General features: G+C 49.8%; 1 protein-coding gene across 1 annotated transcript in view; it reads left to right on the forward strand.

The window, feature by feature from the left end:
- The first annotated feature begins 7,427 nt into the window (after positions 1–7,427).
- The window catches only part of efhd2 (EF-hand domain family, member D2), a 36,222-nt gene continuing 27,511 nt past the window's right edge, over positions 7,428–16,138 (forward strand). Inside the window, exon 1 of the mRNA XM_060851867.1 lies at positions 7,428–7,769. Coding sequence (XP_060707850.1) covers positions 7,480–7,769 — 290 coding nt within the window. The 5' untranslated portion in view covers positions 7,428–7,479. The remainder of the gene's footprint in view (positions 7,770–16,138) is intronic.

Consider the following 16,138-nt stretch of genomic DNA (forward strand, 5'->3'; position numbering starts at 1 on the left):
GACTCCACAGCACCACAGAACAAGCAATTAGGCTGGGTATCCATGAAACACCGCAATCTGTGGTTACAGGGGACTGCTGCAGGCACCTCCCTCCACCCGAGACCCCCGAGGGAAAGGGGGAGGATCCACATGTAGAGAGCCCTCCACTGGGGATCCCCGCCACCAGGCAGTAAATAGATACACCAAGGTGTGTCTGGGCGATGGATTACAGAGAGGAGATGGAAGTTGTCCTGCAACAGTTTGTACAGGACCCATAGTTTAGCATCTTTAAAGGACACGCTGCACATATTTCAGAAGCAGATTCAGTTGTGGGGCACAGGCTCCCAGGGGAGGAATGGGATCCTGGGGCCGATGTGAAAGTCAGTCCAAGTAGGGGTACACACCGATGCAAAATTCAGACTGCGGCAATGAACTGCGACCAGAACAGGAATGCCCACAAGGTCCCGAGCAGATCCTTATGATCAACCCTGTCAAATACCTTCTCCTGATCGAGGGACAGGTAGGCGCTGGACAGAGCAATCCTCTGATGAAGGTGGATCAGGCCCTGGACCAGATGGACATTGTCATGAATCCTCCGGCCCTGGACATTACACAGCTGGTCGGGGTTGATCATGTGGTCCAGCACAGAGGCCAGTCGAGAAGCCAACTCCCTGGTGAAAACTATGCCGAGGATAGAGATCAGACACCAATTCTTGAGAGAACGAAGGTACCCTTTACTGGCATGATGACCGCCCTGCGCCAAGAAAGGGGCAGCTCTCCAGCCGAAGACAGGAATGAAGAATGTATAACATGAATCATTGCGCCCCAACATAGACTCCTGCAGAACTCCACTAGTCACCTGCTGACAACTGAAAAAGACCCCTTTATCCATACTAGCTGCCTTCTGCCAGTCAGCCAATTCTCTAGCCATGCCAACACCTTACCCCTAACACCATGGGGTACCCTCCTGTGTAGCACCTTGTCAAACGCTTTCAGGAAATCCAACTAGATCACGTCTACTGGCTCTCCTTTGTCTAACTTGCTCCTCAAAGAATTCTAACAAGTTTGTCAGGCAGGACCATCCTTGTCAATGCCATACTGACTCAGCCCTATTTGACCATACACTTCCAAATACTCAACAATCTCATCCTTAATAATGGACTCTCAAATCTTACCACCAGCCAAGGTCAGGCTAACTGGCCTATTGTTTCTTGCTTTCTGCCTCCCTCCCTTTATAAACAGGGGTGTTACGTTAGCCATTTTCAAATCCTCTGGCACCTCCCTGACTCCAGTGATTCCAGAAAGATTACCACCAATATCTCCACAAGCTCCTCAGTTATCCTCCTTCAGAACTCTGGGATGTAGTCCATCTGGTACAAATGATTCATCCACCTTCAGACCTTTCAGGTTCCCTGGCAGCTTGTCCTTAGTGATAACCACTACACTCAGCTCTGCCCCTGACTTCTCTTGAAGTTCTTGGTATGCTGCTGGTGTCTTCCATCAGACAAAGGAGAAGTCAGGCCTTTCAGCCCATTGAGTCTGCTCTGCCATTCAATCATAGCTGATAAGTTTCTCAACTCCATTCTCTCGCTTTCTCCCCTGGCCTCCACAGACTTTACCAGTCTCTGACTGAAGAAGTTTCTCCTTATTTCCATTCTGAAAGGTTTTTTCTTTTACTCCAAGACTGTATCGTCTGGTTCTAGCCTCTCCTACCAATGAAAACATTTTTCTAAAGTCCACTCTATCCAGGCCATTCAGTATTCTGTATGTTTCAACTGGATCCCCCTTCATCCTTCTGAACTCCATCAAGCATAGACCCAGAGTCCTCAAATTTTCCTGATATGATAAGATTTCCGTTCTTGGGATTATTCACCCGAGCCTCCTCTGAACGCAGTCCAGAGCCAGTACATCCTTCCTGAGATATGGGGCCCAAACCTGCACACTTTATTCCAAACATGGTCTGACTTAAGCCATGTAGATTTAAGCCATGAGCCTCAGAAGTAGATCCCTGCTTTTATATTCAAGTCCTCTCAAAATAAATGCCATCATTGCATTTGCCTTCCTAACTGCTGACTTAACCTGCAAGTTTACCTTGACAGAATCCTGAACTAGAACTCCCAAGTTTCCTTGCACTTCAGACTTCTGAATGTTCTCCCCATTTAGAAAACAGTCCATGTCTCTATTCTTCCTGTCAAAGTGCATGACCTCACACTTTCCCAAGTTGTACTCCATCTGCCATTTCTTTGCCCACTCTCCTAACCTGTCAAAATTCTTCTGCAGCCTCCCTGCCTCCTCAATGCTACCTGTCCCTCTACCTATTTTTGTATTGTTTGCAAACTTAGTCAGAATGCCCTCAGTTCCACTGTGAAAACTGATGCAAACTACCTATTCAGTTCTTGCGCCAATGCCCTCCTGAATGCTTAAATTGAATCTGCTTTCACCACATTTCCCAGTGTTGCATTCCATGCCCTAACTCCTCATGGACTATGTCACTCTATAGTGGCACAACCCCTGCCAATCCTGGGCCACCTAACCCTGCAGACAAACAATAACGGCAACTGCTCTTTCTCTCACTAGGCTGAGCATTCATTCCTGACCTGATACCTAATTTAGTGTCCTTGCATCATCAAACTCGCAATGTGGAATGGAATAAATTTCCACCCTCAAAATTCAGAAAACTGTTTGAATTTATTCAGCCAGGTCAGAATAATGAAGTGTGTGGGGTCCTACAGATTAGCAGCCATTGCTAATCAAGTGGGAAGCAGTAATACAAGAGTTAGAACAAGACCGTAAAGATCCATGCTGAGTACAGTGAACAGTTCTGATCCCCTGTTAAATCAATGGCTGGAAGGACTCTCATCGCTGCTCAATGTCCACACTGAATCTTCAGGACAAAATTAATTCTAAACTCTGACACATTTTTGATGAATTAGGTGTCACTGACAATTAGCATCCATGATAATGCTCGCTGAGTAGAGATTGGAGTTTAGTCGTTGAAAACCTAAATAAAAGGGGTTTGCATTGAACTCGATCAGATTGAAATAAATACATTGACCCAATCCTGTTACTGTGATTAATGTGCATAATTTAATCTCCTTGAGAAGCAGGACACTGCTACTATATATTGTTCTTCAAGGGATTGCGTGATTCCTTCTGTCACCTGTATCTCATGAGCAGTCTGAACACTAAATAGGTCAACATTTTGTTGCATAGCATCATAAATCTCCATAATGGCAGGACGTGGAAGTACACTATGTACCATGTTGTTTAATAACAAGTAAGTGTTCCTTATCCATTCCTAAAACAGACACTGTTGTGTACACATGCAAAATAGGAGCTTACTTCAAGTCCCCAACAGCATTTAAGACTCCCAGCACTAGCTGTCTCATAGATTACTGAATCATCCTGATCGCTGATGCTCTCAGTCCTCAGATCTCTGACATCTAATCTCCTGGTTCCTTGATTCTGTTCTGTTCCTTATCCAATGATCATGATACCACTGGCAACCTGAGGCCTCCCTAGTTCCCATCTCCTTCCTCCAAATGTGTGTCCAAGGACTACTGCTGTACCAAGGGATGCTCAAAGGTAGATGCTTGTAAATTTAGGCCCCCCTTTTCTCTAAAGAAGAAGATTAATGAAAAATCTGATGGTTAGACATCTGCTGGATTAATCTATATTAAACCTGTATTAAATTAACATAGATAATGGCTACTTTGAGCTCAGCACAGATGATGAGCTGCAGACAGCTCACTCTGCCCCTTGGGATGTGACTCTCCACTGTTCCAATATCTAATAAGACTCAGAGGTACTAGGGTAATTTTAATTTTACACAATGTCTAGATGTCAAGAATTAACACTTATAGAGACATCGAGTCAAAGAGCTGTACAGTCCAACTTGTCCATGCCGACCAGATATCCTAACCTAATCTAGTCCCATTTGCCAGTACCTGGCCCATGTCCCTCTATACCCTTCCTATGGGGAGAGCTATCGGGTGAAGCTAAATGGCCACATTTTCCCTGGCGTGTCAGAGGCTGAGTGGTGATCTTATAGAGGTTTATAAAACCATGAAGGGCATGGATAGGATAAATGGACAAGGCCTTTTTCCTGAGGTGGGGGAGTCCAGAACTAAGAGCATAGGTTTAGGGTGAGAGGGGAAAGATTTAAAAGGGATGTAAGGGACAACATTTTCACACAGAGGGTGGTGGGTGTGTGGAATGAGCTGCCAGAGGAAGTGGTGGAGGCTGGTACAATTACAACATTTAAAAAACATGTGAATGGGTACATGAATAGGAAGGGTTTCGAAGGATATGGGACATGTGCTGGCAAATAGGAGTAGATTAATTTAGAATATTTGTTTGGCATGGATGAGTTGGACCAGAAGATCTGTTTCTGTGCTGTATATCTGTATGAATCTTTGACTCTATCCAGCCTCAAACTTTGCATTCCCAGCAACATCCTGGTAAATCTCTTCTGAACCGTTTCCAGCTTAATAATATCCTTCCCATAACTGGACGACCAGAACTGGAATAATACTCCAGAAGAGGTCTCACCAACATCTTGCACAATCTCAGTATAATGTCCCACTCCTATACTCAAAGGTCTGAGCAATGGAGGAATATGCACTAAACATCTTCTTAATCACCCCGGAAGAAAGTGAGGACTGCAGATGCTGGAGGTCAGTCAAAAGGTGTGGCACTGGAGAAGCACAGCCAATGAGGCAGCATCCAAGGATCTGCCTGACCACCTTTAGATTAGATTAGATTAGATTACTTAGAGTGTGGAAACAGGCCCTTCGGCCCAACAAGTCCACACCGACCCGCCGAAGCACAACCCACCCATACCCCTACATTTACCCCTTACCCAACAGTACGGGCAATTTAGCATGGCCAATTCACCTGACCTGCACATCTTTGGACTGTGGGAGGAAACCGGAGCACCCGGAGGAAACCCACGCAGACACGGGGAGAACGTGCAAACTCCACACAGTCAGTCGCCTGAGTCGGGAATTGAACCCGGGTCTCAGGCGCTGTGAGGCAGCAGTGCTAACCACCGTGCCACCGTGCCACCCGCATGGCCCTGGATAACCTGTGCTTATCCAGGGCCATGCGTTTTGACTTCTTAATCACTCTGTCTACCTGTGAGGCAAATGCCAAATAATTATGTAGCTGAACCCCTCGGTCCCTCTGTTCTACAACAATAGCCAAGGTCCTACGATTAATTGCATAAATCCGACCTTTGTTTGTTTTACAGATCAACCACCAGATGAAGGAGCAATGCTCCAAAAGCCAGTGCTTCCAAATAAACCTGTCGGACTATAACCTGGTGCTGTGTAATTATTTTTAACATTCTGCACCAATATTGATATTCAGACAATCACTTTTACAGACGATTCAGTGGTGTACAATGGGCCAACTGCCCTCTCCCCCAACCCCTATGCAGCACTTTACCAGCCACATTTCCCTGAGGTGTGACCAGGGCCAGGTGAGGTGAGGCGGAGCCTGTAACCTGTAACCTGAGCTGTGAGGAGCTGCTGGGGAGGGTCAGGGTGAATGTGAGGTGGGCACTCCATGAACACACAGTGGATGGAGACAACCCAAGGACTGGACACGCTGTGGGCGGGGCCTGTGCGGATAGGCGGGGCCTGTGCGGATAGGCGGGGCCTGTGGGGATAGGCGGGGCCTGTGCGGATAGGCGGGGCCTGTGCGGATAGGCGGGGCCTGTGGGGATAGCGGGGCCTCTGGGGATAGCGGGGCCTGTGGGGATAGGCGGGGCCTGTGGGGACAGGCGGGGCCCTTGGGGACAGGCGGGGCCTGTGGGGATAGGCGGGGCCTGTGGGGATAGGCGGGGCCTGTGGAGTTAGGCGGGGCCCTTGGGGATAGGCGGGGCCTGTGGGGACAGGCGGGGCCCTTGGGGATAGGCGGGGCCTGTGGGGATAGGCGGGGCCTGTGTGGATAGGCGGGGCCTGTGGAGTTAGGCGGGGCCCTTGGGGATAGGCGGGGCCTGTGGGGACAGGCGGGGCCCTTGGGGATAGGCGGGGCCTGTGGGGACAGGCGGGGCCCTTGGGGATAGGCGGGGCCTGTGGGGATAGGCGGGGCCTGTGTGGATAGGCGGGGCCTGTGGAGTTAGGCGGGGCCTGTGGGGACAGGCGGGGCCTGTGGAGTTAGGCGGGGCCTGTGTGGATAGGCGGGGCCTGTGGAGTTAGGCGGGGCCCTTGGGGATAGGCGGGGCCTGTGGGGACAGGTGTGGCCGTTAGGTTATGTGTAGTGGGGTCTACTTTCATAGGCAGGGCCTACGGGAGAGGGCAGGGCTGCTTCAGAGGGCGGGTCCTTTGTGGGCGGGGACTGTAGGAGCAGACTGGGTTGCTATTGGCGAGACCAGGCCTGTGGTCGGGGTCGGGTCCGTGGGTGGGGACAGTGTTGGTCGGCGGGATGGGCGGAGACCGGCGGGGCTCTTATTGGCTGGGCCATGTTTGGTGGGGGACAGTGGAGGCAGGTGGAGCTAACCCGTCAGGGCGGAGGTGGGCAGGACTCGCCTTAGGCGCGGGGACCGTGTGTGGTTGATGGGGCCTGCTCGGTGGGTGGGGACAGTATGGGTGGGCCGGGCCTGCCCCATGGTGTGGATGGGCGGGTGTGCCCTGCGGTGGGGCGTGGTCTGTTGTGATGGGCGGGATCAGCCCGGTGGGTGTGGGGTGGGCGGGGTCTCTCCGGGGAGTGGGGCGGGCGGGATCTCCGGTGGGTGTGGGGCGGGCGGGATCTCCGGTGGGTGTGGGGTGGGCGCGGTTTACCAGATGAGTGAGTTGTGGGGTGGGCGGGGGCTCCGGTGGGTGGGGTGTAGGGTGGGCGGGGTCTCCCCAGGGAGTGGGCGTGGTCTCCGCGGAGTGAGTTGTGGAGTGGGCGGGGTCTCTCCGGTGTGTGGGGTGGGCGGGATCTCCGGTGGGTGTGGGGTGGGCGGGGTCTCTCCGGGGAGTGGGGTGGGCGGGATCTCCGGTGCGTGTGGGGTGGGCGGGGTCTCTCCGGGGAGTGGGGTGGGCGGGATCTCCGGTGGGTGTGGAGTGGGCGGGGTCTCTCCGTTGGGTGGGTGGGCGGGGTCTCCGGTGGGTGAGTTGTGGGGTGGGCGTGGTCTCTGTAGGTGGGGTATGGGGTGGGCGGGGTCTCTCCGGGGAGTGGGCGGGGTCTCTCCGTCGAGTGAGTCGTGGGGTGGGCGGGGCCTCTCCGGTGTGTGGGGTGGGCGGGGTCTCTCCGGGGAGTGGGTGAGTGGGCGGGGTTTCCGGTGGGTGAGTTGTGGGGGTGGGCGTGGTCTCTGTAGGTGGGGTAAGGGGTGGGCGGGGTCTCTCCGGTGTGAGGGGTGGGCGGGGTCCCCGGTGGGTGAGTTGTGTGGTGGGCGTGGTCTCTCCTGGGAGTGGGCGGGGTCTGTGGGGGTGGGCGGGTCCCCTGTCCCCCTCACTCCCTGCCTGAGCGCCGGGGAGATCAGAGCGGGGCAGGGCTGCGCTGTCACTGGGAATGGCTTCGGATGAATTAGCCGCGAAGCTGCAGCGGCGGCTGGATATCGGGGACCAGCCGCCCGGCTCTGAGCCCGAGTGCGGCTCCGGCTGTGAACAAGGCGCCGCCGAGGAGAAGCCGACGACCGCAGCGGCGGACAATGAGCTCTCGGCCAAGCTGCTCCGCCGCGGGGAGCTGAACGATGGCTCCGCCGAGCCGCAGCAACCGAGCCTCCGCATCTTTAACCCGTACACCGAGTTCAAGGAGTTCTCCCGCAAGCAGATCCGAGACATGGAGAGCATGTTCCGGCGGTGAGTGAGCGATCGGAGGGCAGTGTCCAGGTGGAGGGAGGCGACAAGCCGGGTCCTATCCCAGCTCCTCAGCACTGACCATGGGATCACATTCTCCACACCCTCCACCTTCAATCTCTCACCCCCTCAGCCCTCAATCCCTCCGCCCTCAATCTCTCAATCCCTCAGCCCTCAATCCCTCACTCACCCTCAATCCACCCCCCTCAATCTACTCCCCCAACCCTCAATCCACTCACCCAGCCCTCAATCCTTCCACCCCTCTCAGCCCTCAATCCATTCCCCCTCAGCCCTCACCTCCCACCCCCAGCACTCAATCCACCCCCCTCAGCTCTCAATCCCCTCACCCTAGCCCTCCATTCACCCCCCTCAGCCCTCAATCCACCCCGCTCAGCCCTCAATCCACCTCCCCTCAGCCCTCAATTCACCCCCCCATTCCTCAGTCCTAGGATCAAACCCCAATCCCAGGACCATCACCACCTCATCACAGGCTCATCCCTATCCCCAGATCACACCCACATCCAAGCATCATTACACCCTTCATTCCAGGATCATCACTGGCTTAACCTCATCCCGGGATCACTCTAAATCAAGGTCCTCCTTCCCCATCCCAGGATCACACTCATCCCAGCTTCACCCCTACAATCTCAGGATCGCCTCCACAATTCCTGGAATAACTAACCCTCCACTCCCAGATTCACCATTTCCAAATCTTGGGAATGCCCCCTACCCATTGCTGACCAACTCCCCCCCCGATTTCTCCCTCTCACCACCCTAACCCGCTGGGTATAGGGTCCTGGATGCATTATTTCCCCCGCCCCCCCCCCCCCTCACTATAAAAGGGAAGAAGGTGTAGGTCCCTTCTCTAATGAACTGCATTTTTTAAGGGGGGGTTTCCCTATAAACTGTGACACTCCAGGAACTCCTGTCGATTTCAGTGACAGTGAGACCCCTTAATAGTCCCCCTGGTCCCGGGTGTTAACTTTATGAATGGAAGCCTCATTCCCCACAGAGTGTCTGACACTATCATTTACAAACCCATTGACAGAAAGTGTTCATTGACAAAAACCAACAGTGAGTAAACTCACAAATATACTGAACCGACAGGACTGAGATCTCCTCCTTTTGGAGATTAATCTTTAAACTATGCAGCTGATGAGTTTGGTGACCTCTGCTGGGTTCTAGCACTCCACTGGTCTTCCTGGTGTAATTATTAGCAAAGTGTACACAGGCATTGGCTCAATGCCTTTCCTTTCCCCTTTCATCTTAAAAAACATTGTGTTTGCAGTGGATTATTCTTTGCTGCTACAAAATGGAAGCTCGCTGCCAACACGATGGGCTGCATTTGTTGGAAATGGGAGTCTGTCCTGTGGCTCCTTCTTCGACATCCCTTCATACAGTTTACCCCAAACTGTGCGTCCACTCAGACTGTGAACCACACCGAACTCTCGATTGTGCGCCATTCAAACTTGGGTTTGTGTTTCAAGGACCGTTTTGAGATCCCTAATCCCAAGGAGAGTCCCTGGTGGGCAACGCTCAGTGATTGACACTTGATATAACAAGGGGAATAAAAGGCAGTCCCATAAGGAGGCGGATGAGGGGTGTTCTAACAAACATACACAATACTGAACGGCCTGGGCAGAGTAGATGTCAGGAAGATGTTTCCATTGGTCAGAGACTAGGACCTGACGGAGCAAGACAGGGGAGAGCTTTCAGAACAGAGAGAAGGAGAAACTTCTTCAGCCAGAGGGTGGTGAATCCATGGAATTCATTGCCGCAGAGGGCTGTGAGGGCCAGGTGATTGAGTATATTTAAGAGTGAGATAGATAAATTTGTGAGTATTACGGGGAGAATGGGATTGCGAAACTGATCAGTCATGATTGAATGGTGGAGCAGATTCAGTGGGCTGAATGGCCTTATTTCTGCTCCCAGTGTATTATAGTTTTATGGTGGCCTTCTTGGCTATTGTTTCTGAACCAAAAGCTTGCAAGACAAAGTTGAGCCCATAATCCAGGCTAACACCTCAATGGAGTACCGCTGGATGGTGTGCTGCCAGCAGAACAGCTTTTCAAATGAGCTGTTGAGCTGACACTCCCATCGTCTGGTGGATATTAAAGACAGTTGTGGGAAGTAGACTGCCAGGATGGAATGGGGTTTATAAGACTAACTGAATTGCTGTACAGAGAGTTGGCATGGGTTTGATGGGCCAAATGGCATGATGTGTTAGATGTGCTGCAGTGGCCCCATTTTAAAGGCTGCAGTTCAGTCCATCAAAAGAAGCGACTTCTTGAATGTTGCAAACTGTTTGAAGTGCTGATTAAAATTAACATTTCATGCCAGCTCAAGTACAGCTTCGGAGCCTGGGAAGGCTCCCCCCGGTTGTGAGAAAATAATTATTTCACAGCATGAATAAAAGGAGCTGGGCCTTCAGAAGAACGTTCTTCAAAGTTGTCCTCCTCTGTCCCCGATTACCTGTGGACACTAGTTCCAAGAACAGGCAACTTGTGTGGGTGATTGAGTGAGTTCTGGTGGGATTTTATTTTAGATTTGTCCGGGTTTTTGTGCACAGAAGGCAATTAATGATTTTCGACCTGTTCTTGCAGAGTCCTCACTCCTTCAAATATTTGCTGAACGTGTTGTGTGATCAGCATGATCACTGCACCTTTACAGGTTCCACAGCTCCTGTTAGTCAGGACAGTGAGGTTTCAACAGTGCACAGTCTGAACTTGTTTTGAGGCTCACATTTCACATACAATTCATTCTTGACAACGATTGTACAACAGTTCTTAGAGTTGTGGGATGTTGGCACAGCAATGATGGAGAGAGTTAGGAGATCCTGTAAAGGGCAGTACAAAGAGACTTCGGTGTATAAGGGAAGAGAGTGACACAGGTAGAGGATAAAGACAGAGAGCAGATCCGTCACACTCCATTTTAACCGAGTTACATTTGGTACTTTCACATTATTGCTGCATCACAGTTGAATTCTCTCGGTATTTTGATCTTTGCAGTGTTCCGTGATGAGCAAGATTTGATGGTCCTTGTATTTGTGAGGGGGCTGCAGCGTCACAAGTAAATCATAGAATCCCTACAGTGTAGAAACAGCCCTTTCGGCCCAACAAGTCCACACCGACCCTCCAAAGAGTAACCCACCCAGACCCATTCCCCTACCGTATCACTCTACGTTTCCCCTGACTAATGCACCTAACTTACACACCCCTGTGTACTTTGGGCAATTTACCTAACCTGGCACATCTCTGGATTGTGGGAGGAAACCGGAGCACCCAGAGTACACAGGGAGAATGAGCAAACTCCACAGTTAGTCACCCGAGGTTGGGATCGAACCTGGGTCCCTGGCGCTGTGAGGCAGCAGTGCTAACCACTGAGCCACCGTGCTGTATAAAACTGACAGAAATGACTTTAAGTCAAGTATTGAAGACTCGGAAGGTCTGACTAACTCATCAGCTCTTTTATATTCATTCATGAGACATGGGCATTACTAGCTCAGTAGCATTTACTGTCCATCCTTAAATTGTCCAGAGGGCAGTTAAGAGTCATCTACATCGCTATGGGTCTGGAGTCACGTGCAGGCCAGACCAGGTAAGGGTGGCCATTTCTTTCCTTCTCTAAAGGGCATCAGTGAACCAGCTGGGGTAGATGGGGGGTAGGGTTCCACCATACCCTATCACAGGATTGGAACTCAGGTCCCCAGAACATTGATTAACAGCCCAGCGATGATACACTATTGCCTCCCCCTCGATGTAGTTCCCTGTAAGACACAGTAGACTTACCATCCACTTTGGACATGAGAAGAGGAAACTGCTGAGGGTTATTGCTTCTGGTTGCCCTCCAGTGGTCTCTGGTAGGAAGTGCGTCTGATTACATTGGGGTCACTGTTTAAAAATATTATTGAATTGCAGAGTACATAGAACAGTACAGCACAGAACAGGCCCTTCAGCCCACGGTGTTGTGCCAACCACTGATCCTCATGTATGCACCCTCAAATTTCTGTGACCATATGCATGTCCAGGAGTCTCTTAAATGTCCCCAGTGACCCTGCCTCCACAACTGCTGCTGGCAACACATTCCATGCTCTCAACTCTCTGTGTAAAGAACCTGCCTCTGACATCCCCTCTATACTTTCCTCCAACCAGCTTAAAACTATGACCCTTTGTGTTAGTCATTTCTGCCCTGGGAAATAGTCTCTGGCTATTGACTCTCAAGGGACAGAGTGGCCTACTTCTGCTCCTATTTTGTATGTTGGGATTATCCTTATATGTATAGCCTCCTGACACGCACTATGTAGGATCACTCTGAGGTGCTAAACAGCAAACAGCATCCATGGAACCCATATACCAGTGAGATTCAGGAGCAAAACAGTGTTTGATCATTCAGCATTCAGCACAAATTTTCCATCCACTCTCTTCACCTGTCCCCATCAACATGCACCATCCCTTTCTCGCCCGTGTACTTATTTAATTCACCCCCACCTCTACACTGTCCATTAGGACTTTACCAGGAGAGAGGGATTTTGGTCAGCCTCAAGATTGTAGACTGGGAGAGTGCACAGTGCCAACAGAGATTTGTAACAAATTATGATTCAATCAACAACTTTGCCTCAGCCTGTTTCAACGTAGCTCCTCGTTTCTGTTTGCAGAAACACGTTGCGGCAACATTTAATGATCAGTCCAGACTCAATTGTGGCTTTTGAACAAGATTAGATGATAATCTGAAAACGAGAAATTTATAGGACTGAAGTGAAAGGATAGGATAGTTGGACAAGCTGAATAGCAAAGAGCTAGGACAGACTTGCTAAGCTGAATGGCCTCTCTTTGTGCCATAACTATTCCCTGCTCCCATCAGCTGCACTATTTTCATGTTCAGCATAGACTATGTGGTCATACCCAGCTGCCAAGAGTAGGATACATTCCGCACCCTGTGTGAAATTATGGTGCACTTAATTTCTAAACTCCCACTTCCTGATGTTGGTCCTTGCCAAATCTGAGGGAAATGGACTTGGACCGAGTGAGTGTTTGCACTCTGATTAAACCGCCCCCCCCTCTCCTCGGTGACACGGAACACATAAGCGAGCCAACTTCTCCTGGGTGGTTCATGTGTGTCGGTACTGACTGGTGTACATAAACAATACACACAACTCATACGCAGTCCCTGGGGTCTTGTCCTGGGGACAGTTGGCCAGCCACAGTTACCTCTTTTGTTCAACATTGTGTTTTTTTTTATTCCAAAATATTTTCTTCTTTTGTGTTCACTTCTCTGTCCTTTTCCTTTCTGGCTCTTGCCTGGTTACAAGTTCAACAAGCATTCTGCACTTTCTCATCCACCTTTGTAAATCTGACCAGTGAAATATTCAACTCCAGGGGCTGTTGCTGAATCTGATAGTCTTTCTCCAGTGCCCTTATTCTCAGCACTGGTTGAGAACTAGAGCTGGGTACAGCACTAAGTAGCACGCCCAACTTAGCATAAAACAGGAACTGGCGTAACAGCTTGCAATGCAAACTCTCAGGTTTTAGGCAGTCTCTTTGATCTGACCGATTTTGCACTTTAAGCTCCTTCAACGTGACATTGAAACAGCTGCTAATACTCTGCTAAAGAGAAGCATTGAGATTGTAGTTATTACCCTCTAGAGCTGGACTTTACACAGTCCAGGCTGGCACACCATGGAGATCAAAGCTGTGTCCTTGAAGACTGTAATTCTATTAAAATGCTGGGGAGTGCATCAATCAGATAAGCCCCTCGATTAACTGGGAGAGGTTTCCATAAGGAGCAGTGCGGGCCACAGGTTTGCATCTGTGTTACAGCCTTGTTGTGTTTCATAGTCAGTGCCAGTTCACAAAGTGCTTGCATGTTGACACAAGCATTACTCTCCTAGACCTTGAATTCCTGTCTTCACATAGTTCTCTGAGCCTGTGATATGGATGGAATGCGTTTAGGGATTGGGTTAAATATCTGCAACTAAGCTGTTTGATTGTTGCTTGTCGCCACGATTCCAAGTCAATTTTGGTCCCCTTGAAGTGTTGATCTGCAGCAATTGTATGGAATGGACAGCGTACAGACAGGCCTTTCGGCCTATCTGCTCTATGCTGATGTTAATGCTCCTCATGAACCTTGAACTTCCCTGCTTTGACCTTCTCAATGTATCCTCCTATTCCTTTGACCTTCATAGAAATCTGGTTTACCCTTAAATACGTCAATGCTTTTTGTCTCTCTGTGGTATCGAGTTTCACCTTTGAACATCCACTGTGTACGGTAGTTTCTTGTAAATTCCTGACTAGAATTATTGGTGACGATCTTCTATTTTATACAGACCTGTGCAACAGCCCATTAGAAATATATTATCAAACCCTGAAATATTTCAATCAGGTCTCCTCTCAGTCTTCTCTGGATAAGCTATAACCCCTCAGTTCTGCACTCGTGTTTGTGAATTGTGTTTGTCTGCCAGTGCTAGCACATCCTGCTTGTAATGTGGAGACCAGACCTGTACAGTCTCCTAAATGTGGATATACTCTGTGATGTTGTTAAAATAGATTTTAAGGTTTTTAAAAGTCACTTTTACTTTGATTCCAGGCATCATAAAATACTGAGAGAAACAAGGCATGAGGTTAACAAGGTCCTAGATTTCCCATTTAGACATGAGGGTCCTACTGGAGGTTTGGTCAATTTGCAAATGTTACACCCTTATTTTGAAACCAACGAGAGAGGGATTAGATTAGATTAGATTACTTACAGTGTGGAAACAGGCCCTTCGGCCCAACAAGTCCACACCGACCCGCCGAAGTGCAACCCACCCATACCCCTACATTTACCCCTTTACCTAACACTACGGGCAATTTATCCTGGCCAATTCACCTGACCCGCACATCTTTGGACTGTGGGAGGAAACCGGAGCACCCGGAGGAAACCCACGCACACACGGGGAGAACGTGCAAACTCCACACAGTCAGTCGCCTGAGTCGGGAATTGAACCCGGGTCTCAGGCGCTGTGAGACAGCAGTGCTAACCACTGTGCCACCGTGCCGCAAACCCAGAAAACACAATCAGACTGATATCAGTGGTGGTTCTGGTAAGGGAATTGGATGTGGACTTCAGTGACTAGGCCAGTATTTATTGTCTCTCCCTAATTGCCCTGGGGAGATGCTTGTGAACCTGGCATCTTGTGGTGTTTAAGGCAGGGGTAGATAGATTCTTGAATAACAAGGGTCTTGAAGAGTATTGGGGGAAATGTGTAGGTGGGAATGTGGGGCTGAGGGTACAGCGATAGCAGCTGCAATGTGGTGAAATGGTGCTGCAGCCTTTCAGAGTCAAATGGCCCACTCCTGTTCCTGTTCGGCATGTTCTTGTGGATGTTCACCTACCGTATTGCTAAGGAAGGAATTCCTGGATCTATGCTTCAAAATTGTGTAGGAATAGTCGGTATAGTCCCCAGCCAGGATGGTGTGTGAGGCAAAATTGGAAAGGGTTGGGAGTGCGCATGAAAGACAGTAAAGATTTGGGTACGGCAGATGGTACATGACATTAACGCCTGGACGAAGGAACTGAGTGCATTGTTGTTAAGTTTGCAGATGGTTTAGACAGGTAGGTGATGGTTTAGACAGTGTCAATGAAACGAGGAAGCTGCAGACAGGAGAGGAGAGTGGGCAAAGTGGCAGATGGAATACAATGTGGGAAAGTGAGGGCTTATGTACTTTGGGAGGAAGAGCAGAGGTGCAGAGTATTTTCTAAAACGGGGAAAGGTTTCGGAAATTAGGAGCATGCAGGGACTTAGGAGTCTTCGTTTAGGATTCTAAACGTTAACATGCAGGTTCAGTTGACAGTTAGGGAGCCAAATGCAGTGCTATCATTTATTCCGAGAGAGCTAGAATACAAGAGCAAGGATGTACTGCGAGGCTGTATGAATTGCATTTGGAATATTGTGTGCAGTTTTGGACCCAGTATCTAAGGAAGGATGGGCTGGGGGTTGACAAGAATTCTGGAAATGAAGGGCTTGTCATCGGAGAAACGGTTGAAGACTCTGGGTCTCTCCTTGATGCAATTTAGAAAGATGAGGGGGATTTGATTGAAACTTACAGAATACTGAGAGGCCTGGATAGAGTGGACATGGAGGTGTTTCCACCAGTAGGAGAGACTGAGAGCATAGCCTCAGAGTGAAGGGGTGACCCTTTCGAACTACCATGAGGAGGAATTTCTTCAGCCACAGGATGGTTAATCTGTGGAACTCATTGCCACAGAAGGCTGTGGAGACCAATTCATTGAGTGTATTTAAGGCAGAGATAGATTAGTTCTTGGTGAGTAAGTAGATCAAGGGTTCTGAAAAGAAAGCAGGACAGTTGGGTTGAGAAATATACCAGCCATGATCG

This window comes from Hemiscyllium ocellatum, chromosome 37 (assembly GCF_020745735.1).
Source record: "Hemiscyllium ocellatum isolate sHemOce1 chromosome 37, sHemOce1.pat.X.cur, whole genome shotgun sequence".
Taxonomy (NCBI): domain Eukaryota; kingdom Metazoa; phylum Chordata; class Chondrichthyes; order Orectolobiformes; family Hemiscylliidae; genus Hemiscyllium; species Hemiscyllium ocellatum.